Here is a 26,718-nt window from a genome sequence, read left to right as displayed (position 1 = left end):
CTGAAACTTGGAAAATGTAATTGATCTTCCTTAACTTTCCTTAACTATATTACTATTGAAGTTTCATTCTAGAGTGCTAAAGTTTTATTAAAGCTCATTTGGGGATATATATATATATCTCCCAAATATTCAAAGGTCATTTATAATAGGATCTTAAGTTTGGACCTTTTACTGGTTACAAAACAAAACAAAACAAACAAACAAAAAAAAAGAAACACCCAACCAAAAATGATCACCATTCTTTGGACATTTAAATATAAGAAAGCAATTGTTGTTGTTGTTGTTGTTGTTGTTGTTGTTGTTATGTGCCGTCGAGTCGTTTGCGACTCATAGCGACCCTGTGTGCAACAGCCCTAAACCCTGCTCTGTACTGTGCCAATAGCACTGCCTCTGTCACACCCATCCTGATTACCCCAGTCACTGAATCAATCCACCTCATAGAGGGTCTTCCCTTCCTGCGCTGTCCCTCCACCCTCCCAAGCATGATGTCCCTCTTCAAGGACCTGTCTCTCCTTACAGCATGCCCAAAGTATGTCAGTCAAAGCCTCAGAATCCTTGCCTCCAAGGAGTAGCCTGGTTTAACGCTATCTAGGATGAATCTGTTTGTTTTCCTGGCAGTCCATGGTACATTCAATACTCTTCTCCAGCACCACAGCTCAAAGGCATCAATTCTACCATCCTCCCTTGTCATTGTCCAACTTTCTGATGCATAACAAGTGATTGCAAAGACCATGGCCTGTATAGGGCATGTATTTGGCCAACAACCAGAGTCAAAGAAGAGAGTAATTGCTAAATTTATTTTAAATTCCTTATGCACATTAAATAGTTCATGCTAAGTATGAATTATTATGCCTTTGTCTATTGTTTAAACATGCTGTCAATTGTTACTGTTCAGGAATAAATGAGTCTTGTGTCCTGTATCAGGTGTTCAGAAATTTCTTCTGTAGTGTCACATAGTAAATTGCAGGTCACGGTCTTTCTTACAGCTAACTCATTTCTACTACTTTTGTTGCATGAAAGCAGTCATTGACAGTTTAGAAACCATTTCACATGACTGCTCAAGAAAAGCTTGATGTAGAAAAACAAGTGCCAATCCGGGTTTGGTGTTGGGCTTGTGACTCATACTTTTCCAACTCCTCTATAAATGTGGTCCCCACTATTGTCATTGGGTGCCATCCACTCACTTAAGACTTACACCAACTCTGTTCCAGTGGAATGAAACACTGTCTACTCTTGTGCCATTCCTCATCTATGCTGTGCTTGAACCTTTTTTTGCTATAATAGTGTCAGTCTGTCTCATTGAGGGTCTTCCTCTTTTTTGCTAACCTTCTACTTGATATCACACATGATGTCCTTCTCTAGGAACAGATATGCCAGATAGTTAAAAGTGTCTAAACTGATCACCACTATATAGCTTTTAGTAGATTCGAAGAATAAAGGACTAAGAATAATATTTATTCAAGTATGTTCTGTGAACTGCTGATAAAAGAATCTTTAGAGTTACGTTCCTCCTTGTATATCAGAAGTTTTTGGATTTAGAGAACTGGAAATTCTTTCTGGCTTTGTTGTTTGTTTTGATATGAGTGGAGTTGTGGGGCGGCTGTGGGGCTTGTGTTTTGCTATTTTGGTTGGGGGTTTTTTTAGGTTTTTTAAGAGGTTGGGTTGTGTGTGTGTGTGTGTGTGTGTGTGTGTGTGTGTGTGTGTGTGTGTTGTTTGTTTGTTTTTACTAATAGATGAGTCTTACAAACTGAAGTTTGAGAACCACTGGCTAAGGATTACTGACCACACAACTATTTGTTTTACCTTATGTGAGAGTTACTAAAGGGAGCTCTAGTGGTTTAATGAGTAAGGAGTTGGGTTGCCAATCCAAAGGTAGGCTGTTCAAATCCACCACCTGTTCCAAGGAAAAAGATGATCAGTCTTCTCCCATGCTATATTTACAATCTCTGAATACCTGCTGGCGGATCAACTATGAGTTCATTCTGACTTAAAGACAGTGAAGAACAACAGCACAGTTGGTTACCGAATTGAACCAAATAAATAGAAATGATTGTCCTGTACACTTAGGTTTTATTAAATGGCACAGTAAACAACAAAAAATACTGATTTTAAGTATAACATACTTCGTTATACATATGTTGTTATACATACATATGTTGCTGTCCTTTTACAGAGATGGTGATGATTGTTATGTACTGCTGTGTCAGTACATAACTGACCCTCCAGCAGGTTTTCAGAAACAATAAAGTGCAAAGGAAGCGATTGCCCATCTTTCTGCCACAGATCAGCTAGTGGATTCAAATGAAGGTCCTTTAAGTACTAGGAGTGAAGTGAAACAAAGAGGGATAAGTAGTGCTGAGAAATTTGGGGTAGGGTGACTAGAATAGGACTCATGTTGTTTGACTAAAGATCTGAAGAAGTAAAGGAACAAGCTATTCAGATAGCTGGAGGGAGACTTTTCTAGGCTAAGGGACAAGCAGGTAGAAAGGTCCTGCATTCAAAGCATGATTAACTTTTTTAAAGGACAATAAGATTCAGCTAGCAAAAGTAGAGAAAATAATAAAACATGAAGTCATAGGTCATATAAGGTTAGCTTAGGTAAAATCTTATAAGTCATTTTAAGAATTTGGGTTTTACCAAGGACATTCTTGCCACTAGTAGTAGAAATAGTAGTAAGAGACAACAGGGAGCCAAATGTGGTACTATTGCTTAACTTTTGCCAAGAGTTTATAGCCTACCTTGATTTGATAACAGTGGTGAGAAATGGCTGGATTGTGGCTGTATTGTGTAGCTAGAACCAACATACTTTGATGATGGTTTGGATATAAATTACAAAAAAAAAAAGAAAAGTTAAGGACCACCCGGCTTTTACTCAGGGTTTACGGCTGTTGTACATAGGGTTGCTGTGAGTCGCAAACGACTCAATGGCACATAACAACAACAACCACTAGAGAAATGGATTTTCCATTGACTAAGATTAGTCAAATTTCAAGAGACATAAAGAGGATATTGAAAATTCAGCTAGAACTTGTTTTGGTCTAAGTATTGTGACTGTTAGATACTATCCAGTCTACTCTTACTCTAAGCAGCTCTATAAGCAACACATAGAAATCTTGCTGTATCCTGTCCATCTGCCCGGACTGCACTCGCACAGCCCACTTTAGTACTCACTGAGTCAGTCTACTTCATTGAGGATCTTTTCTTTAGCTGACCCAAGTACAGTGTCATTTCCTGGGGACTAGCATCTTCTGACGTGACCAAAGTATGTGAGACAAAGGGTCAACATCTTTGCCTCTAAGGAGAATGCCAAAATAACACCATTCAAAGGCATCAATTCTCTGGTCTGACTTCCATGTTGTTCAGCTTTCCATTGAATGTACAATAATTGAAAATATCAAGGGCATGGAGTAGAAACAGACCAATAGGATTAGTCTAATCCTATTGTTTCTTGCATCAGAACTCCTTTTTGTTATTTATTGATATTCTAATGAAAGTTTATTGAGAATTTGGATTTCCATTGATTCATTGTTGCATGTTTCCCTCCACCCTGTCCCCATCTCTCTCCCATTTGCTTTTTTTCTTTGGAAAAAAATATTCTTTAATTGTTATACAGGACCACTCCCTGAGTCCACTTTACTGTGCGTCTCTTATTCTGGACTCTTGTCATGCCAATAGTACCTAATCATATATTCCTTTTATACAGTTCTCTCCCTCATCTGTTTCAATGCCGTGTCATTATTTATTTCCTCTTTTCTTAGTTTCCCCCAACCTCCATGTCAGTTTTGTTTTATAACAGTGGCATTATGAAGTATTTGTCTTTTTGTGACTGAGATATTTCACTCAGCATAATGTCCTTCATGGTCACCCATTTTGTATAATATTTCATGAGTTCTTTGTTTTTAAGTTCTGCATAATATTCCATTGTGTGAATATACCACAACATCATATCTACTTTTAAGATGGTGTTTAAATTCAGATGGCATATACACCAGGTTTACTCCATCAACATCACTGAAGTAGACACTGAAAAGGCAGCTCTTCCCCAGTTGTATTCTGAGTGCCTTCCTGCCGGAGAGAAGCTTCTTCTGGCACTCTGTCAGACAATGCTCTGATGTTATCTGTAGGGTTTTCAGAGGCTTGATATTTCAAAAGTCTGTGAGGCTCGATATTTCAAAAGTCCGTGGCTATTCTTTCTTCCTCTTCTTTTTTCTCTGGAAGCTCTGCTGAAACCTGTGCACGATGGTTCCCCTGTTGTTGTTTTAAATATTAGTGGTTTAGTTTCCAGCATCATAGTCATATGCCAACCACATTATATCAAACAGGCACATGAATGGTTGTTGCTGTTGTTGTTAAGTGACATTGAGTCATATACAACCCATAGCAATGCTATAAACAACCGACTTGAACCCCGTGCCATTTGTATCATCTCTGACACACTTGAACCTGTAGTCACTGTGTCGGTCCATCTCATTGAGGGTCTTCTCTTTTGCTGATCCTCCACATTTCCAAATATGATATCCTTTTCCAAGGATTAGCCTCTCTTAGCAACATGCCCAAAGTATAAAAAATGAAGCTTTGCCATCTTTGCTACCAAGGAGCACTCTGGCTGTATTCCAAGACTTAGTTGTTTGTTCTTCTGGTGGTCCCTGGGATATTCATTCCTTCTCTCTAGCACCAAAGTTCTAAGGCATCAGTCCTTCTTCTGTACTCCTTACTCATTGTCCAGCTGTCAGATGTATAGCAAGTGATTAAAAAGACCCTGGCCTGAATCAGACACAGCTTCTCTTCAAACTGACGTCATTGCTAGTCCATGTTTTGGAGATATCCCTGCCAGTGGACTTTCCAGTTGCAGTATGTCTCCTGATCTCCTGACTGCTGGTACCAAGGATGCTGATTGTAGATTCAAGGAAGATGAAATTATAGACAGTTTCAATCCTTTCTTCATTATGTTGCCTCTTGATCCAGTGGTGAGGACTTTTGTTTTCTTGATATTACAATTTAATCTTTATTGGAAGATATATTTCTTGATCTTCTGAAGCAAGTGTTTGCAGGTCTACTCACTTTTTGCAGACAAGGTGGTGTCATCTGTAAAAAGCAGATTGTTGATATGTCTTTCTCCAATCCTGAAGCCACATTCTTCTTCATAGAGTTCCCCTTCATGAACTATTTGCTGAGCATACACATTGAATAGGCATGGAGAAAAGATATAACTGCAATACCCACTCTTCCCAAATTTAAACCATGTCGTGTTCCTGTGCTCAATTCAGTCAAGAGCTTCTTGGTCTAGGTGGTCTGGGATTTTCAACCTTCTCCATGTTAGCCATAGTTTGATTGTTTTTTGTTTGTTTTGGGGGTGTTGTGTGTGTGTGTGTGTGTGTGTGTGTGTGTGTGTGCCACACAGTTAATGCCTTTCATAATAATAAAGTTAATGCATGGTCAGTAGAACACAACTATATAGTCTTCTGATAATCTCTTCTAAGCTAAGGTCCATCTAACATACGCAGTGATATCCTGGTTCCATAGTCTTTTCTAAATACATCTTGAACTTCTGGTAGTCCCCTGTCAATGCTCTAGCCCTTTTTTGTGATCCTCAACAATATTTTGCTTGTGTGTAATATTAACAATACTGTTCAATAATTTCCACATTTTGTTGGATTGCTTTTCTTGGGAATGGAACCAAATGTGAATCTCTGCCTGGCAGTCTGCAAGCAACTGACCTTCCAATTTCCTGGCATTGGCATAGACTGGTTAGCAGGTCCAGGACTGCATCTGTCAGTAGGTATCTTGTCAATTCCTGGTGCTTTAGGTTTTGCTATTGCCTTCAAGACAGTTGAACTTCTTCCTTTATTACCACTGGCCCTTGTTTATATGGTAGTTCCTGAAATTTATTAGTGTCAAGCCATTCTATTTGATACAGTGACTCTGTGTATTCCTTTAATTTTTTTTTTCGATGTTTCCTAACTCACTTAAAATTTTTCCCATAGCATTTCTCGGTATTGCAATTTAGTGATTGAATTTGTTTTTCAGTTCTTTCAGATTAAGAAATGCCAAGTGAGTTCTTCCCTTTTTATTCCCTAATTCTAGCTCTTCGCATATGTTTTTGTTATTTTGCTTTGTCTTCTTGAGCTGCCTTTTGAAATCTTCTGTTCAGCTCTTTTACTTCATTATCTTTTCTGTTGATGAGAAGTAAAAGATCCAAATAACTGTTACTTATTCCACACATTTTAAGTAGGAAGCAAGTTGACAGACTACAGAGTTTTCTAGGTGAGAGTTGTGCCTCAGACTTGATATGTATCCTTGAGGGTCACATTAGCATATGCATAGGATTTAAAGCTATGAATCTCAGTGACATCACCAGGATACTGAGCAAGTGTAGAGAGAAGCTGTACAAAAAGAGATCTCAGGGCTCACTTACATTAGATAGTGAAGGATATAAGAAAGAACCAATAAAGAGAAAGGAAATGGGAAGAAAAATGGACAGTTTGGTATCTTGAAAAGCAAATGGAGAAAATGTTTAAAAGATGAGAAGAGTGATCAGCTATATCAAGTACTCTTACAGGTCAGTTAGTTGACCCAAGAATGTAACAAGATCATTGGTATCCTTGATAAAGTTGTTTTCAGGCTGGAGTGGGAATAAAAACCAATCATAGTAGACTTAGCATAACCAGGAAAGGAGATTTCGGTAGCAGTGGCTATGACCAACTTATTCAAGGAATTTTACTTTAAAGAGAAAATGAGAAGTAAGTCAGTAGTAACTACTGTGACTCTTGGATATCAGAAAATAGCTCTGTTGACAACTGGCAGGAGGTCATGTTAGTGAAGAGTATAGTTTACTGCCAGGTATCATCCACTCTCAGCAATCAGAATCATGAGTATAATTTCATGGGATGACAGAATCAGCTTCCTCATGTGTGTCACACAAGTTAAATAGAATTAATTACTTAGAATGACTGGAAATGTAAATGCTATCTGGTTTTTGTAGTTTGTAAAAAGAAGTTGAAAATACCTTTGATGTTAGTAAATATTTTTCCACTTTAATTTTACTTGTGAAGTTTGATGTGCACATATATCTACTTAAGACATAAGTGTTTTACAATCCATATTTTAAAAGGGATACAGAGATTACTTCAGTTAGTGGAACCTGTACCCTGTCATCTTGTCTGTGCTTAAATTTTGTAGCATTAGTCATAGTACTCAGCAGCAGTTTATAGTTAAATTCAGTTTTTAAATGTTGTTGTTGATTCCCGTTGAGTCAAGCACAACTCATAGTGACCCTATGAACAAAAGGCCTGAGGCCTTTCTACAACTATCAACACTTATCAATGTTCATAAACTTTCCAGAGTCATTCTCTGAAAAAAGATTGTTTATGTAATATAGTTGAGATATGAATGTGTAGACTCCATTTTTATAAGGAAGCAACCAACAAATTTGAACATATACTTTCTTTCATAGGGAAAGCAAAAAGGTATATAAACTGCCACTTGTAACAGAAGATTATGATAATGAGCCAGCATCTTTAGCATATCTCTGCATACACATTTTAAAAGACTACTGTTTAATTTGGGTAAATTTTGCTAGTATATCAAGACATCAGAGTAGAAAAACGAAGTAACATTTTTTGCAATGGTATCAGCAGAGAAGTGTCAGAAGTCCAGGTTGGGTTCATAACAGGTTGTAGTAGTAGGGATATTGTAGCTAATGTTAGATGGATCTTAGCTGAAATCAGGGAATACCAGAGAAATATCTATCTGTGCTTCATTGATTATGCAAAGGTGTTGGATTGTGTAGATCATAACAAACTGTGGCTGACTCTGAGAAGAATGGAAATCCCATAACACTTGATCGTGCTAATGAGAAACCTATACTTGGACCAAGAGGCAGTTGTCAGAACAGAGCAAGGAAACACTGCATGATTCAAAATTGGGAAGGGCATATGCCGGGAATGTGTCCTATCCTCATACCTTTTCAACCAGTATGCAGAAGAGATTATCTGGGAGGCTGGGCTCTATGAGGAGAATTGTGGCATCAGGACGGGTGACCATCAGCAATCTGCATTATGCAGATGACACAACCCTGCTTGCTGAAACTGAGGAGGACCTAAAGCGCTTGCTGCAGAGGGTCAAGGACTGCAGCCTTCAATATGGATTGAGGCTCAATGTCAAGAACACAAAGATTCTCACCAATGGACCAATTATCATCATCAGGATGGATGGCAAAGAGATTGAGATTGTTCACAGCTTTAGTTTGCTTGGCTCCACTCTCAACACTCTTGGCACCAGTAGCCAGGAAATTAAAACACGTGTTGTGATGGGAAAGTCTGCTGATAGGGACTGCTCCAAAGTGCTGAAGAGCAATGGTGTCACTCTGGAGACTAAAGTGCACTGATACAGGCCATGGTCCTTGCAATCACTTGTTATGCATCAGAGAGTTGGACAATGACAAGGGAGGATAGAAGGAGAATTGATGCCTTTGAGCTGTGGTGCTGGAGAAGAGTAGTGAATGTACAGTGGACTGCTAAGAAAACAAACAGGTTCAACCTGGAGATAATTAAACCAGGCCTCTCCTTGGAGACAAGGATTCTGAGGCTTCATCTAATATACTTTGGACATGTTGTAAGGAGGGACCAGTCCTTAGAGAGAGACATCATGCTTGGGAGGGTGAAGGGACAGCCCAGGAAGGGGGAAGATCCTCTTTGAGGTAGATTGATTCAATGACTGGTGTAATCTGCGTGGGGGGTGTCGGAGACAGTGCGATTGGCACAGGTCAGAGCAGGGTTTAAGGCTGTTGCACATAGGGTCACTATGAGTTGCAGGCGACTCGACGACACATAACAACAACAACATTTAAGTAAATGAAAGGACCTGTCTTCCAGTACATTCATCTAGATCAAGTTTACACGACAGTATGAAAATAAAATAGACAAGAATTAACATTTTTACTCTTTAGTGAATAGTTAAAAAGAATGGTTTAAAAATTATTATACGTTAGCATATTTTCTCATTAAATCATCCTAGTATTTTATGCTGAATTATAGACTCTAAGTAATATTTTCATAGCCCATGCAAGACACCTGGCTTTAGATTCCATCAGTACATCTCATAGAGAGTTTGTCAATAGACTTTTCCAGTGTTACTATGATGCTGAACAATTTTTCAATAGAAACTCCAGACTAAGACAACTTAGGAGAAAGATGGTTAACAACATCAAAAATCTGCCACTGGATTACAATAATCTGATCAGCAAACAATCAGGGGGATGTTGCAAACTTGGGCTGAGTTTTATTCACTTGTGCGCGGGGCTCCTAGCAGGTCTGCTTGATGGCAGCTAACAACATAGGAACAACTGAGGGGGATTTGGTTTGTTTAAATATTTGCTTCTGTGTGTTCGTGTCATCATCACAATGAGAAGCCACAGAGCCAGATTCAGTTTATATGTAGATCTCTAACTTCTTATCTCAAAGATATCCTGCTCTCTTTTAAAAAAACAACAACAAGCTCCTTTATTTCTGAGTTTATGGGAATGATTGTGTAAAACACAATGTGAATGTATTATAGCACATGTGTGAAACACAATGTATGTATATGAAACACAATGCATACAAATTTTATATGCAAACCAATGTAAAACAAAATTTTTAAAGACAAAAAATGACAAATTTTAAATATAAAAAATAAATAAGTAGATAGAAAAGAAATCATTAACGTTTTTCTACGCTATTATTCACACTTTTGTAATACATTAATTAGGTCAGCAAATAAGCTCCATTCACAATGCAGAAGACCAGTGCTATACCACTACAGCCAAAAAATATAAAGCAGTTTTATAAAAGCAGTTTATATAAAGAAGGTTTGAGAAATCGTCTCATCTTGAAAAAGCATATACTTTTACTCATCAGTTTTGATGCTTAGACTAAAGCTATATTAAAAATGAATATTCTTATAATTTTGAAATGTACTGTGTTAGCCTTTTGAAAACAACATAAAGGAAACTGGGTCTCTTATTACTCTACAGTTATTTTATGTCAGTTGTTTTAATTAAGTGTTGATGATGATAGGGTAACAAAGATGTATGGGAGATAAACTACATATTTATGCTTATCAGCAGAATATGTCAGCACAAGTATGTCATTTTAGAGCTAAATTAGTTTAGTACTAGTTAGAATTAAAATGTGTTAATCAAGAATGTCTTATCCACTGTGATATCAGTAATGTCTGATGGAGACATTTGTGAAAAACAGAAAAGAAACTAAACAAATTAAGATGTATGAATTGTAAAATAACTTTGACAAAATTCATTTGATGTATAATTTATGCCTCATTACTTTGCTTCAGAATACTCAAGAAGCATGCCATGGAATTTTAAAAATAAAAATATATGAACATTCTTACCATCTGAAAGATGACTGAAATAAAAAAGGAACACACAACACTGTAATAATCTTTTAAAATAATACTCTTCATATTATTTATTATAAGTACACAAGATTTGAAAAATATTACCACATTTAAATAAAAGAGGTATTTACATCTACGGGGGCTGAAGTTGGACAGGAGAGGAGAATAACGAGGCCACAGAGGCAGAAAAATGGATAAAGGAATTAGGAAATATCCAGTGGGGACCTGAAAAAGCAGGTAATGAATCAACAATAATAAATTTTATAAAATATAATGTATAGAGATGATCGTATGAAACACAATGTGAATAGAAGAATGACAAAAAAAACACAAGGTATATAAATGAAACACAATGTATATGAATTTTGTATACAAACCAATAAAAATAAATTTTTTTAAGAATGATGTATTTTACAAATCCCTGTGTGAATCAAAAGCATTTCCAATAACATGGGAAAAGCCCACAGACTACGGAAACAATATTCAACAATAATATTTCAGACAAAATGCTACAGGAATTCCACAAGAAAAAGAATGTTAGCCAATTACAAAATGGGCAAAAGACCTGAGATGACTCTTCACAAAGTTAAAAATTTGAATGGCAAACAGATACATGAAGACATGTTCAAAATGATTAGCAACCAGAGAGATGCTGCAGTCTCAAAGGCACATGGTTAGAGGCTACCAGTTGCAGGTGCTCTGTGGGGAAACAACATCCTCTTTCACAAGTGACATTGGCAAAATTGGAAAACTAACTGCAAATAACTCAAGCAAGACCCACACCTCACACCACCATACACAAAAACCAACTCAAAGTGGATCAAGGACCTATGACTAAAACCAAGGACTATAAATGTCATCATAGAAAAGCTTGGAAGAACTCTAGAAGTCCTAATGCACAACAGTCTTCCAAGTATCCTGAAAAACCTACAACCAGGAGAGGAGAAAATAGATGAATGGGACGTTCTAAGAATCAAATCCCTATGTACATAAAAAACCTTCTCCAACAGGGTAAAAAGAAAAGCCACAGATTGGGAAAAGTATTTGGTAATGGCATGTCTGATAAGGGACTTATATCTAGAATTTATAAAATACACGAGCACCACAAGATAAAATTAAACAACCCAATTGCAAAATGAGCACAGAATATATATAGAATATATAATAAAGAATATATAAGTAAATTATCTGTTCTGTTTATAGATTGAAAAGATTGGAGATAGGATTTATTCCTGGTGTACACCTTTCCTGATTTTGAACCATGCAGTGTTTCCTTGCTTTGTTCTAAAGTATGTTGTTGTTGCTATGTACAGTTGAGTTGATTGTGACTCATAGTGACCCTTTGTACAACATCCCTAAACTCTGCTCTGTCCTGTGCCACACTGTGTCAGATACACCCATCCTGATTAACCCAGTCACTGAATCAATCCACCTCATAGAGGGCCTTCCCCTCCTGCGTTGTCCCTCCACCCTACCAAGAATGATGACCCTCTCCAAGGACCGCTCCCTCCTTACAACATGTCCAAAGTATGTCAGACGAAGCCCCAGAATCCTTGCCTCCAAGGAGCAGCCCGGCTTGACCCATTCCAGGATGAATCTCTTTGTTTTCCTAGCAGTCCATGGTACCCTCAATACTCTTCTCCAGCACCACAGCTCAAAGGCATCAATTCTCCTTCTATCCTCCTTGGTCATTGTCCCACTCTCTGATGCATAACAAGTGATACCAAAGACCATGGCCTGTATGTATCAGGCGCACCTTAGTCTCCAGATACACCCCATTGCTCTTCAGTACTTTGGAGAGGTCCCGAACAGCAGACTTTCCCATTGCAATACGTTTTTTAATTTCCTGGCTACTGGTGCCTAGAGTGTTGACTGTGGAGCCAAGCAAACTAAAGCTGTGAACAATCTCAATCTCTTCACCATCCATCCTGATGCTGTTAATTGGTCCAGTGGTGAGAATCTTTGTCTTCTTGACATTGAGCCTCAATCCATATTGAAGGCTGCAGTCCTTGACCCTCTGCCGCAAGTGCTTTAGGTCCTCCTCAGTTTCAGCAAGCAGGGTTTTGTCATCTGCATAACGCAGAATGTTGATAGATCTTCCACCAATCCTGATGCCACATTTCTCCTCATAGAGCCCAGCCTCCTGAATAATCTGTTCTGCATACAGCTTGAAAATGTGTGGAGATAGGACACATCCCTGGCATACGCCCTTCCCAATTTTGAACCATACTGTGTTTCCTTGCTCTGTTCTGACGACTGCCCTTGGTCCATGTTTCTCATTAGCACGATCAAGTGTTGTGGGATTTCCATTCTTCTCAGAGTCAGCCACAGAAGAATTTCATGAAACAATGTAAGAGCAAGAGCCTATGGTGATGACGGAAGAAGTTCAGGCTGCTTTGAAGGAAATAGCAAAAAATATGGCTCCAGGAATAGATGGTATACCAATTGACATATTTTAGTTAACAGATGCTGCCATGGACGTGCTCACCAAATTGTGCCAAGAAATCTGGAGAACAACCACTTGGCCAACTGAATGGAAGAGGTCAATATTTGTTCCTATCCCAAAGTTGAGAAAACAAATGCTTGAGACATTTTCAACTTTAGGCCACTAATTTGAAACAGTTCTACTTAATGACATTTGAAAAAAAAAACCTAGAAATTCAGGCCGAAGTCTTGGTCAAATCTTTCAGAATGAATTATTGATAACTTCATGATGAGGAAGGCATTTTCCAGTAAATATTGAGTCATCATCATGACTTCTTCAGGCAAAAATTTTGCTGCTGTAACTATTAACAAAGGATTGCTCGAAGATGGAGAGTAAGCAAGGACTCTTGAAGAACCTGTTCTTTCCAGGTTATCAATACAAGAAGTACAAATCTCTATCAGTAGTGATAGTTTCTATTTTCTCGAGTAATATCTTAGATTCATTCCTTTACTATGAATGATTTGATATTTGTTTTAAAAGCAGGCTGGTTTCAGTGAAGTACAAAATATTCTCATTTGCTGGTATTCCTGGGTTCTATTGCTGTATCTATGCAGGCTAATGAAGTAAGCCACTATCAAGAAATTAAAAGATGAAGATCAGTCAGTGAACATTGTTACTTTGTTATTTACCATCAAGTCAGAACTGCCTCACAGCTGACCCTCCAGCAAGTTCTCAAAGGCAGTAACTCACCCAGGAGAGTGTCCGTCTTTCTTTTAGAGAACAGCCAGTAGATTTGAACCATTTACCTTTAGGTTGACAGTGCAACTCCTTACTAAAAAGCCACCAGAGTTCCTTAATCAGTAAATAGTAAGAGTTTATGTCCCCCAGCTGCTTCCTGGGGGTGGGGTGGGGTGGGGGAATATGTGCCGTCTTCCCCTTGCAGCCTCCAAAACCCCTGCCACAATGGTCAGCTATGAGTCAGATCCAATTCAGTGGTAATGAATTTGTCTGTCTTTCTTATTTCTTTTCTCCCCCAGTTATAGCTTCTTATGGTTGTTATATGCCCACGAGTTGGAACCAACTCATAGCTGACCCTTCAGTGAATTTTTAGAGACTGTAAATTGCAAGGGAAGAGATTGCCCATCTTTTTCTCATGAAGCACCTGGTGGATGGATTAGAACTACCTACCTTTAGGCTGACAGCTCAACTCCTTATTACTAAACCACTAGAGCTCTCTTATATTTGCTCTGGTATCCTAGTGGCAAGAAACTGAGCTGCAATCCTGAAGATGTGCAGTTCGAATCCACCAGTTGCTCCGTGGGAGAAGGATGCGTAATCTCCAGTGTGGTAAGATATGGGTTGGTTCTGACTTAATGGTACACAACAAAAACAATGTGTTTATCATGTTTTGTTGTTGCTGTATGCCATCATTCAGAACTGACTCATGGCTAACCCTCCTGAGAGTTTTCAGAGCTCATAAATCACAAGGGAGGAGACTGCCCATCTTATCCTGCAAAGCTGCGAGTGGCTTCCATCCTGTCTACCTTTGGATGGGCAACACAGCTCTTTTACCCACCAGGACACCAGAACCCCATGGAAAGTACAGTATTTTAAAGTAGTATATTTTTATCTAAATTGATGTTTATTCACAATGGAGCTTTTAAGTATTTTTTTCCTGTTTTTGCCAAATACATGTATTTGTACTGCTTAGAGAAAGTTGGCTAAAATAAGAATCTCTCTAGCTTTCTCCCATCCTTATTCTGTAGAGACTCATTGGTTCAAAGCCATCCATTCACTGCTCCTACATCACAGTAATTCCTTGAGGGCCTCACAGTCTGGTAGAACTGGACTATCAGTCCTAGTAAATATTGCAATCCCCAATGATAACAAATAGAATGAAACTTTTCTTCTTTCAAATATTTCATTAAATTGATATTAATATTTTTTACTTTAGTTGAACAAGCAAGTATCAAGTTCTGTCTTTCAAATAAAGGCACTGCAATATTTATCCAAGTTTTCATTATTTATTGTAATATGATATCAGTCTTTTTCTCATATTCCATATCAAAGTAATTTTATTAGATACAAAAATAATTGGTGATAAATTTTTGGGTTTATGTTTCAAAAACTAAACTGATACTTTATTTTGTCTGAGTAAATGTATCATAAAATATTGCTTTGTGAAAATTGGCTACCCTTCCAAAATCAATGACAAAATACTTATTATTTTTACATGAACCCATGCTTTTTAAAAGGAAGTTTTACAAATTAAGTTCAATTTTAAAAGGAGTTAAAAATATAGAACAATTGTGAATATTACAATAAGCTTCTAGTTGATACTTTTTTCTAGTTTGTTAAGTAATCCAATTTTGAGTTTCAGAAATTGTCTTTTTTATAGAGGTAGTTTTGGTCAAATGTGTGAAAGACTAACATAACTAAATTAACTTTATTAGAATGGAAAATCAGCTTAGTTTTATCAACTAAGTTTTATCAGAATAGTTGCCTGTTTCTGTCCATATCAGATGAACTCCTGGGAACACAGAACACAAGGAGACAATGAGACAATGTTTGTCTAATTCTAACATTCTTCATGTTGTTTTATCAAACCCTCAAAAAGATAATATAGCAAAAGGCTCTATCACATAAATTTGCTATGATTTTTCCTAATGCTGCTTAACAATAGACCTGGAAAGCATATATTATCATCATTAATTTCTAAAAAAGGATTGTAAAAAGTACACTGTAAATATAGAATTTAATTATGTAAGAGTGCTGTATGCTTGGCTTGATCAGACCTTTGCTCACTTGCTATATGTTAATTGATTCTTAATGATTTATTTTCATATTTTACTTGGTATTTAACTATTTAGAGTTGTTGCTTGTTTATTTGTGAAAAATGGCTTTACATCTCAATAAATTAAAAAGTTACACTGTGATTTTTCTGTTGGTTCTAGAAGAAAGCAATAATGAATTTTTAATTTTTAATAATTCAGAATTTTTGCTATTTGAGTAATAACAAACAATATGAATGTTTGAATAAACTTTAAATTTAGTACTCAAGTCAGAGTGGTCAGAAATATTATCCTCTTAGCCAGCATTCAACAGTCATTAAAAATGGTCTCTCGAGGATACGTTTCAGGTTGTTTCTAAACAAATTGTTTAAAAATATTTTAGGAGCCACTGACTCATCAAACAACATAAATTGAGTTGAACTTTAGCATGAGACTATATTATCTCTTAGTGTTAAGAATGTATGTAATAGTCTGCTAGAATCATAAAATGCAAATTAATTTCAGCTTTAAAATCTGTAATAAATTTTGATGTATAACAAGTCTGTAATTGAGAAACTATTTTTAAGGAAAGGAAAAAGAAAACCATTTCTGACAATAAATGATCCTTGATAAAGAAATATATTTACCATTTTAAACAGAGCTACAAAAGAAAAGATTAAGAAATTTGGCAAATTTGAATCTACTAATGAAATCTAACTATCTCTTCACTGGACAATAATACTTCAATAGTATATCCTCAAGAACTAATTTGAGGTATTTTCTATGATGGAATTGGCTAAATTTTATAACCCTATATTTTCAATGAAATACCATTGTAATAATAATAATAATAATAATACATAATTGATAAAATTTTTTTCTGTCATTTTCTTAATCATTGCTAGTTTTTTCAATTTTCTTTGAAATATCTTCCAGATGTTTATCAAAATATAAGATGATAGTAATTGCAAAAATTATTTATTCCACCAAAAGCAGCCATATAGACAAAAAACAGATTTCTCTTTTGTATAATTATAAAAAAATAAATTATTTAATATTCTTTTAAATCTGTGTTTTGTTTTTATTTGGTTTTTTGTTTGTTTGTTTGTTTGTTTTCACTTCCCTAGCCTTTTATGTCACCTCGATACCCTGGCGGTCCACGGCCACCATTGAGGATACCTAACCAGGTAAGATTTTATGTGCATTTTAAAGTTTATTAAGCATATGGAGAGAGCTTTAGTGTGTAATAGACATTTTTTGTTCTTTAGAATTATTAAAGTATCATTTCTCTATTCTATGCAATTCTACATCTAGATTTGGGAAATACACAAACTATAGCATACAGGTATGCCTATCATTTTTAAGTAAAATAGTGTTAGAATACAGACATACGTTATTTAGTCTGTAGCTACTTCTTCACTACAGAGGCAGAGTGGAGTGGTGACAGAGACCATATGTGGTCTGTAAGCCTAAAATAGTTCATTGTCTTCATTCAAACATTTCCTCCATAACCTGTACATTACATAAGTGTGAAGTTCCTAAAAGTCTGAAGTAGGACAGTGTGAGACAATGTAAGATTCTTTAAGAGTTTTCTATTCAATGAACTCTGCATTACATTTTCAACCAGTTTTTCCCCAAAATGTGTATAATTTTAGTAAATACTATCTTCTTAAAGATATGGAAAATACAAATTTTATGGAAATAAAATTTATGGAAAGTATGAAAATACAAGTTTTGTAAATATATTTGGGGTTATCTTTATCTTAGCTTCAATATTATGGCTATAACATTCATACCAGATCATTTCAGTACTGGTATACCAGGCATGTAATTATCTACTTCTAGGAAAATTAGCTCTATTAATAAATGCATTTTTATTTTAACAATATACCGCCCACCTTTTTTAACCTACAAGACCTCTGAGATTTTACACTTATTCTTCAATAGTCTTGATCAGCATGTTTATGTTATTTTCAAAAGAATAAAGCAATTCTCACTTGCTAGGAATTCACAATTTAAGTATACAAGAAACATGTATAGCACAAGAAATCAAATGCTTAATTACAACTATATTCATATTTATAGTTACTTAATATCTGTGCCAAGATAATTGTGACTTTCTCTAATTCTGTTATTTGTAGATATGAGCTAAATCCTGACATCACAATAATTTCTCTTACTCATTTTCCTTAAATGTCTGCTTCCTTTCTTACCAAAAATAAAGCAAGAAATTTGTACTTACTGAGACACTTGATAACAATAGAATTCTGGTTCTCTTTTTCTAACTCTTACTGGAATTAGCCAAAGTCCTTGAATTGTCCCAAGTTGCTGTTATTCTCTGCTTTTAGTGCACAGCAGGGAATGCCAGTTCCCAGATTCACCCCCAGGGGAAAACTTTAACAGGAGGCAGTGCTGGATTGTCTCATGGCTTCAGCGCTTGGCGTTCTTCACAAAGCAGCTGGAGCCCTTTTCTCCAAACTGGAATCTGCATTCAGTGCCCGAGACCAGGGGGAAATGGCATGAAATAGGAGAGGGAGGTACACAGATGCCAAGTGCTGAAACATATGGGAATTTTATTTTCTCTGTCAGTGAACCTGTATATATTAACAACTAGAGCTACTTATATACTGTGAAACCATAACTAGATGACACTGTATTGTTGTTTTTCCAACTCTCATAAATTGTCTACATTTAGGAGGATATAATCTTTTCACATTTTTATTAGTGTTGTTGTGTACTGTCGAGTTGGAACCGCCCCATAGCGGAACCTCCAGTGGAAATTTCAGAGGAGATTGCCCATCCTTCTCCCAAAGAGCAGCTAGTGGCCTCAAACCACATGCCTTCGGGATTGTAGCACAGCTTCTTGCCACTGAGCCATAAGAACTCTCTTATTTTTATTAATATTGGTGAAAAATATTTGAGTTTTCCTTTTTTAACATATTTCTCTCTTACTTAGATTCTGACTTTTGCAGATTTGATGATAGGTTTTCAGGTTTGAACAGATTGAGTCTGTTATTTTTCTTGCTGAAAGGCAGGAATGTTTGCCTTTACACTGGAATCTTCATGATTAAACACCCCACTCATAACTCTATTACATAGGTGTAAGGTTTGTAAAAATCTGAAATAAGTTAAGTAAGATTCTTGGAATCTTTTAAATGCTCTATGTTTTTGATAATTGATTGAACATGTACCAAATTATTGGAATTGTGTCATCATTGGAATACCTGTTATGCTGGATTTCATATGACTTGTAATAAATTACAAGATCCACTTTCAGGAAGAGGAATAATTTGAATGACTGATGTATAAAATGACAAAAGTAAATTTCTTTAATTTTATTAAGAACAAATATTTCATGTTCTTGGGTATTTTAAGAGAGATGAAGAGCTTTAAAAAAACTTACAATATGGGCAAAAGATTTAGAAAGACTTTCACAGAGGAAGATATTTACGTAGCCAACAAACACATGAAGAAATGCTCGACATCAATGGCAATAAGAGAGATTAAAATTAAAACCACATTGAGATACCATCTTACCCCAGTAGCAGTGACAAAGTTTAGCAGGGTGGCAAACAATAAATGGGAGTGTATGTGGAGAGGTGAGAACTCTCATACACTGTTGGTGGGATTATGAAATAGTACAACCACTCTGGAAGGCAGTTTGACATTTCCTCAAAAAGTTGAACATAGGAATTCCATATGACCCAGCTATTCACTAGGAATATAACCCAAGGAAATTAGAACTGAGACTTGAACAGACAGTTGTACACCATTGCTCATAACATTATTCAGCATCACTGGAATGTGGAAACAGCCCAAATGTTCAACCACAACTGAATGGACTGAGAAATTGTGCTGTATTCACACAGTGGAATACCATGCAGCACTTAGAAGCAACAATTTCAAAAATTACTACATACCTTGGAATATAATGAAGAACATTATATTGAGTGAACTTAGTCTTATAAGGAAAAATACTACATAAGACCATTATTGTAAAAATAGAAGGATAGCTAGTAAAACATATATGGGAACTTAAGTAGGGAAGATGTGGGAGCAGATGGGTAATAATGGATAAGGATGAAATCTCAGGGTTGCACAATTTGGTGGGTGGAGTGAGGGGATAAAGGAAAAGAAAAAATCCAGCAGGGACCTGAAAAGACAGGGTAATGATAGGTATAGTCCAATGATGATTGATTTTATAAAACATAATGAATGGGAATGATTGTATGAAACACAATGTACACAAACTTTGTAAGCAAACCAATGTAAAATAAAAATATTATAAAAATAATTTTACTACAGTCCACAACCAAATTGAGTGACATATTAAATTGGGCAAATACTGTGGAGTATCTCTTTAAAATTTTACCAAGAACTCAAAACAAAACTACATATAGAAAATCAAGGTGCACCTGACTCATTTATATATGCATGTGAAAACTGTCATAATGAATAAGGAAAACGAAAGAAGAATTGATGTCTTTAATTTATGGCATTGTGTAGTTATTGTTGTGTGACAGGGAATTGGAACTGACTCATGGCTGACACTCAGTGAGTTTTCAGCAGCTGTAAATCACACACGAGCAGACTTCGCACCTTTCTCCTACACGGCAGCTGGAAGATTCAAATCATGTGCCTTTAGGTTGACAGGATAGCTCCTTAAAACTAGGCCAAAAGAGCTCCCTTTATGGCATTGACAAAGAATATGAAATATACTGTGGGCAATCAGGAGGATGAACAGATCTATCAGAGAAGTATAAGCAGAATGCTCCTTCAAAGCGAGGATGTTAAGGCTTGATCTCACGTCAAGGCATGTTATCAGAAAGGACATAACCTGTGAAGAAGGGCATTGTGCTTGATAAAGTAGTGTGGCTGCAACAGTGATCTCAAGGTTAGCAACAGCTGTGAGAGGGCACAAAACTACTCACTGCTGAAGGTTGCCCTGCATAAAAACCAACATATGGTCACCTAACAGCAATGCTCTTGTATAAGCAGTTCTTTTTGGTTTTGTTTACATGTTGGATGGCTAACAAATGAATCATGTGTCATTCCCTTGCTCTCTTCACACAACAGCTTCTTGATCTCAGTGCAGGTTTCATATAAGCAAAATGAAATGTTCTGTGATTCCCATTTTTTTTAAATATTAGCCATAATTTGTTACAATCCACACAAATGCCTCTGCACAATCAATAAAACACAAATAGACATTCTTCTGATCTTCTCAGATCAGCCAGCATCCATATGACATCAACAATGATATCCTTGGTGCCATGACCTCTTCTAAATCCTGCTTGAATTTCTGACACTTTTCTATGTACTGTTCTGGATAATCTTCAGCAATATTTTGCTTGCATGTAATATTGTTTGATAATTTGCACATTCTGCTGTATCACCTTAACTTTGGAATGGGAATGAATATGCATCTCTTCCAGGCATTCAGCCAAGCAGCTATCCTCCAGATTTCCTTGCATAGAGTGGTGAGCAGTTACTTGCAGGGCTGCCTCTGTTAGTTGAAACATGTCAGTTGATATTCCATTGATTTCTAGGGCCTCAGGTTTTGCCAGTGCCTTCCGTGCAACTTGGATTGTGGTTTGTTTGGGGTTTTTTTCCATTACCATTGGCTCTTGCTTTTATGGTTCTTTCTGAGATTTTTCAGTGTCAACAAATTCTTTTTGCTCTAGTGACTCTGTATTCTTTCCATCTCTTGATGCTTCCTAGATTGTGGAAGATTTTTCCCATAGCATCTCTCAGTATTGCAACTTGAGGCTTGATTTTTATTTTTTTATTTTTTTTAGTTCTTTCAATTTTAAAAATGTCACATGAGTTCTTCCCTTTTTATTCTCCAGCTTTGGTTCTTGGCACATTCCATTATCATACGTTACTTTGTATTCTCATGCTGCCTTTTAAATAGTCTGTTCATCTCATTTGCTTAGGCATTTCTTGCCTTTGTTTTGGGTTCTCAGCACTCTGGTTACTAATTTGTTGTAATTAAATGCTGTTAAGTTGAGTACAACTCATAGTGACCCTGTGAAAAACCAGTCTGAACACTGTCCTATTCAGTGCCATCTTCACAATCTCTGATTACACTCAAGCCCATTAGTGCAGTCATCGTATCAACCCACTTGATTGAGAGTCTTCCTCTCTTTTACTACCCCTCCACCTTTCTAAGCATGCTGTTCCTCTCCAAAGAGTAGTCCCTCTTAGCAACATGCCCCCACTGTTTGAGATGAGAATTCAGCATTTTGCCTCCAAGGAGCACTCTGGCTTCACCTTCTCCAAGATACACCTTTTGACAGTTCATGGAATCTTCAGCATTCTTCTCCAACAACCACAGCTCAAAGGCATCAGTTCTTCTTCTGTCATCTCTAGTCATATTTCTTCTCTCAGCAGCATAGCAAATGATTGAAAAAGCCATGGCCTGAATCAGATGCTCCTTTGTCCTCAAACTTACATCATTGCTCCTCAATAATTTGGAGAAGTTCCTGACCACAGACTTTCCCAGTACAGTATGTCTCTTGATCTTCTGACTGCTGGTACCAAGTGTATTGATGTGGATCCAAGTAAAAAAAGAAAAAAATGTTCACAGTCTTGATCCTCCATCCATCATGGTGTTGCCTAGTGGTCTAGTAGGGAGGGGTTGTTTTCTTGACGTTGATGTGCAATCCATATTTAGGCTGCCATGTTTAACCTTCTGCCCCAAATGATTCAAGTCCACCTCACTTTTAGCAAGCAAGATTGTGTCATCTGTATAATGAAGGCTGTTGGTGAGTCTTCGTCAATTCTGATGCCATATTTTTCTTCATGGAGTCCAGCTTCTTGAATAATTCGCTGAGCCTACAGATTAAATAGGTTTGGAGAAAGAATACAACTCTTGATATACACTTCTCCTAATTTTAATTCTTGTTTTGTTCACACATCAGCCTCTTGATATAGATATAGGTTTTGCATGAAACAATAAAGTGTTCTGGAAATCCCACTCTTCTCAATGTTAGGCATAATTTGTTATGATCCATACAGTCAACTACCTTTGCATAGGCAATAAACATGAACAGACACAATACCAGGAAGAACTTTTAGTACAGCTCTTAATCAGATCTACTTATCAACCACTAAAGTAAAAAACAAAGACTTTGATTTCTTCTGACTTCTGCATTCTGAAATTGAAAACTGTGCAGTCTAAACACATAAAGAAAATTGATAGCCTAGGATACAAACACAGAACTGAAAAGAAGAACTAGTGGTTGGAAAACATGGCTTTATTACCAGAAATATGGCTGGAGATCGCATGATAAGAAATTTGTACAAAGAGTGATTTATTCATTGCAGAAAGCTTTTTTGAAAAAAATGTAAAAGGCAGCTTTACACAAATGGACCTGTCCTATGGATTGCTATTAAAAGAGACAATGGGGAAGAAACTCTGTTAACACTTATAATAAGGACTAGAGTCAACTGTGGAATGGACCATCAATCACTACTGTACAAACTCAAAGTAAAGCTGGAGGAAATAAAAACAAGTCCAAATATTTTCCATATTTTGTGAACCAAAATATGACCAAGACCTTATTCCATTAATTTAAAAACAACTGAAGAATAGACTTGTTGCATTGAAAACTAAATGACCAAAACCAAGCCTGGTTAAGGGATGACATCAGGGATATCATACAGGAAGCAAACAATAGTCACTGAAAAGACATGAAGGAACGAAAAGAGAAAAATTAATTTCAGAGAGACTAGAATTTACTCTTCAGCAAACAGAAGCCAAAACAAAAAAAAAGAAATTATTAAAAAATCTGAACAGATTATTTCGGGCAATTAGAAAAGACAGAGCAAAATATTATTATGAATTGTGAAAAGAGTTAGCATTAGAAACTCAAAAGAAAAGAATGCACTTGACGTTTGTCAAACATGAACGGAAGAAAACATGAAAGACCTTAAAAACAAATTCAGTCTTTGAGTTACAATACAGAAGAATTCTGTGGGCGAAATTGTGAATTATGCAGGAAGCATAAAAAAAATTGGAGGGAATACACAGAGTCAGTATACTAAAAAAATTGGTCAACACTGAACCATTTCAGAAAGGAGCATATGATCAATACCCAGCGGTAATGAAGGAAGTAGTTCAAGCAACACTAAAGTTGTTAGCAAAACATAAGGCCCCAGGAATCAGTGGAATTCAAGTTGATAGATTTCAACAAACATATGCTTCCTAGTCTGTCCAAGAACTTTTGATCACAACCATCTCACCGAATACTGGAAGAGATACATATTTGTTCTCAAAAAAAAAACAACAAACAAACAAAAAACCCTAAAGATGACCCAAAAGAATGTACAATTTATCGGACAGTATCATTAATACCACTTGCAAGTAAAAGCTTGCCAAATAGTGTTGAAAATGCCTGGAGCAGTGTATCAGCAGAACTGCTAGAAGTTTAAACTGGATTCCAAAGAGACTTGGAAATAAGAGATGACATTGCTGACACAGATGGGTTGATATATGGTAAAAGCACAGATGTTCTATCAGAAATAAAAATCTAACAAATTAGCCCTTGATTTCTAAATACTGTCCACCACTAAAAGGAATTAGGGTACTTCGGAGAAACGCCTGATTCCAGGAATAGGACAGAAAAAGTGAAAGGTGAACCTGCTTCATTTTTTGCTAAAGTATAAGGAAATCTTCAGAAAACAATATATACAAAAAACTTTATGAGATCTACCTTGAAAGGACACCCACTGACAAAACTGCAATAATTTCCACATCAGAGTATAAGATTAGAGACTTCTTATAGTTCTTATATTTCTTCTTGTTTCATGTTGTTGAGTTGGAACCAACGCATAGCTGACCCTTCAGCAGCTCTTCAGATGCAGTAAATTGCATAGGAGGAGATAACTCAACCTTCTCTGCAAAGCAACTGGTAGATTCCAACCACATGCCTTTCAAATTGCAGTGCAGCTTCTTAACAACTAGGACACCACCACTCCCTTCATACTCCAACTCATTTTACTCAAGTAAAATTTTACTCAAGTAAAATATTGGTTTTTACTTTGTAAAATTAAGTGTCTGTTCTGAAGTAGATAACAAGGGAAAGCTCTGTTTGCAGTGGAAAGTCAGCCTAGTAAATTTATAAGAATAATAGACTTGGAGAAGAGATTGAGGTGGTTAACAATTTCAGCACTCTTGGCACCAGCAGTCAGGAAATCAAAAGACGTTACATTGCAGAAATGTGCTTTCAGAGTCCTCTCCAAATTAAAAAAGAGCAATGATGTCAGTCTAGAGACTAAGGTGTGCCTGATCTAGGCCATGGTCTTCACAATTACTTGTTATGCGTTAGAGAGCTGAACAATAACTGTGGTGCTGGAGTATGAAACATAACATGGACTGCCAAGAGAACAAACAGGTCTGTCTTGGAAAGGATGAAACCAAGTTTCTCCTCGGAGGCAAAGATTTTGAATCTCTGTCACACACTTTGGGCGTATGTCCAAGAGAGCTTTGGAGAGGGACATCATGTTTGGAAGGGTAGCGGGGCAGCATTGGAGAGGAAGACTCCAAATTATATGATTGACAAAGTAACTGGGGTAATTAGGGTAGGTGTGTCAGAATCAGTGAGATTGGTTCAAAATATGGCAAGGTTTTGAGCTACTATACTTAAGATCACTATGAGTCTCAGGTGACTTGCAAAAACATATCATCATTTGGTTATCAAAATAGTCATGCTAATGAGTGAAAATTGTAGAGGAATTGGATCTTTCTGGAGTAACTTTAATAAAACTGTTATAAATTAAAAAGGAGACAATAACTAGCTTTTTATTTTTAAATTACTATTTTAATGAAATTTAATAGAGAACCTGGATTTCCATTTATTCATTGTTGCACATTTTCCTCCCTACTCCCTCCCTCAGCTCACTTTACTCTTTGAGAGAAAAAAAACAAAAACAAAATTTCTTTCATTGTTGCATAATTTCCCTCTCTCACCCCCAAATCTACTTTGCTATGCAGCTCTTATTCTGGACTGTTGTCATGCAGATAATACCTAATCACACACTTCTTTTAAACAGTTCTTTTCTTCATCTGTTTCAATTCATTGTACATTATTTATCCCCTCTTTTCTTAGTTTCCCCCCAACTCCCATGTCAGTCTGGTTTTGTAACAGTGGCATTATGCAGTATTTGTCCTTTTTTAACTGAGATATTTCACTCCGCATAATGCCTTCCAGGGTCACCCATGTTGTATATTTTGTAAAATGGTATAACCACTATGGAAGGCAGTATGGCACTTTCTTAAAAATTTGAAAATAGTAATACCATTTGACCCAGCAATTCCACTACTTGGCAATATGTTGTTGTTGTTGTTATGAATATACTGTAAAAAAATCAGAACTACCACCGAAACAGATATTCATGCCTATGTTTATTGTGTTGCTCATGATAACAAAGAAATGGAATCAACCAAAGTGCCCATGAACGAATGAATGGAGAAGCTGTAGTATATTCACACAGTGGAATACTATGCTGAAAAAACCACTATGACAGAGAAACCTAGCAAACACTTTAACAGTCACGTAATAGAATCTAGCATTACCAACTACTTGGAGAAACAAAGTCTAGTCCCATTCAAGTCTTCATACAGTGGGAAGAATGTAGTGGTATTCCTGCAAAGGAAGTATTATCTGAGTTAGGGTGTCAGCTTATCCTACAGAATTCAAGATCTCTTTTCTTTAAAACTATTAAAGACATGAATGAAAGGGAAAACTAAAGGGTTGTTTCTGCTTGGAAGAAGTCAAAGGAACACAATACCTAAATGTATCATGAGATCCTGATCCTGAAAGAAAAAGGGAAAATTTTCAGAATAAATGGCAGGATATTAATGGGGTCTGTGGACTGGGTGATAGTGTTTTGTCAATGCCTTTTTTTCTGACTTGGAAGGTTGTGTGGTGGTTATGTAGGAAAACATTCTTTTTTTAGGGAACTATACAGTATATATATTTTGCCTGTTACTTATATATTAATCTGCATCTCTTTCAATTTTAAGTCTGTTTATTTATGGTCTTAGATTTTGGGGTTTGGGGGGAGTTTGTATTATTATGATTATTCTCTAATAATTTCTTAGTAAAAAAAGTGACTACAAAA

General features: G+C 36.5%; 1 protein-coding gene across 4 annotated transcripts in view; it reads left to right on the top strand.

The window, feature by feature from the left end:
- Positions 1-26,718, top strand: part of SSBP2 (single-stranded DNA binding protein 2) — a 427,469-nt gene that overhangs the window by 317,621 nt on the left and 83,130 nt on the right. For 3 of the 4 annotated variants that reach the window (XM_006889864.1, XM_006889861.1, XM_006889863.1), the window contains one exon: positions 16,719-16,778. The exons of the other annotated variant lie outside the window; for it this stretch is intronic. In XM_006889864.1, coding sequence (XP_006889926.1) covers positions 16,719-16,778 — 60 coding nt within the window. The remainder of the gene's footprint in view (positions 1-16,718; positions 16,779-26,718) is intronic. 4 annotated transcript variants of the gene reach the window in all.

This window comes from Elephantulus edwardii, unplaced genomic scaffold (genome assembly GCF_000299155.1).
Source record: "Elephantulus edwardii isolate Elephantulus edwardi_28Jun2011 unplaced genomic scaffold, EleEdw1.0 scaffold00082, whole genome shotgun sequence".
Taxonomy (NCBI): Eukaryota; Metazoa; Chordata; class Mammalia; order Macroscelidea; family Macroscelididae; genus Elephantulus; species Elephantulus edwardii.
Note: the sequence above shows the minus strand (reverse complement) of the source record. Positions and strands in the feature narration are given on the sequence as shown.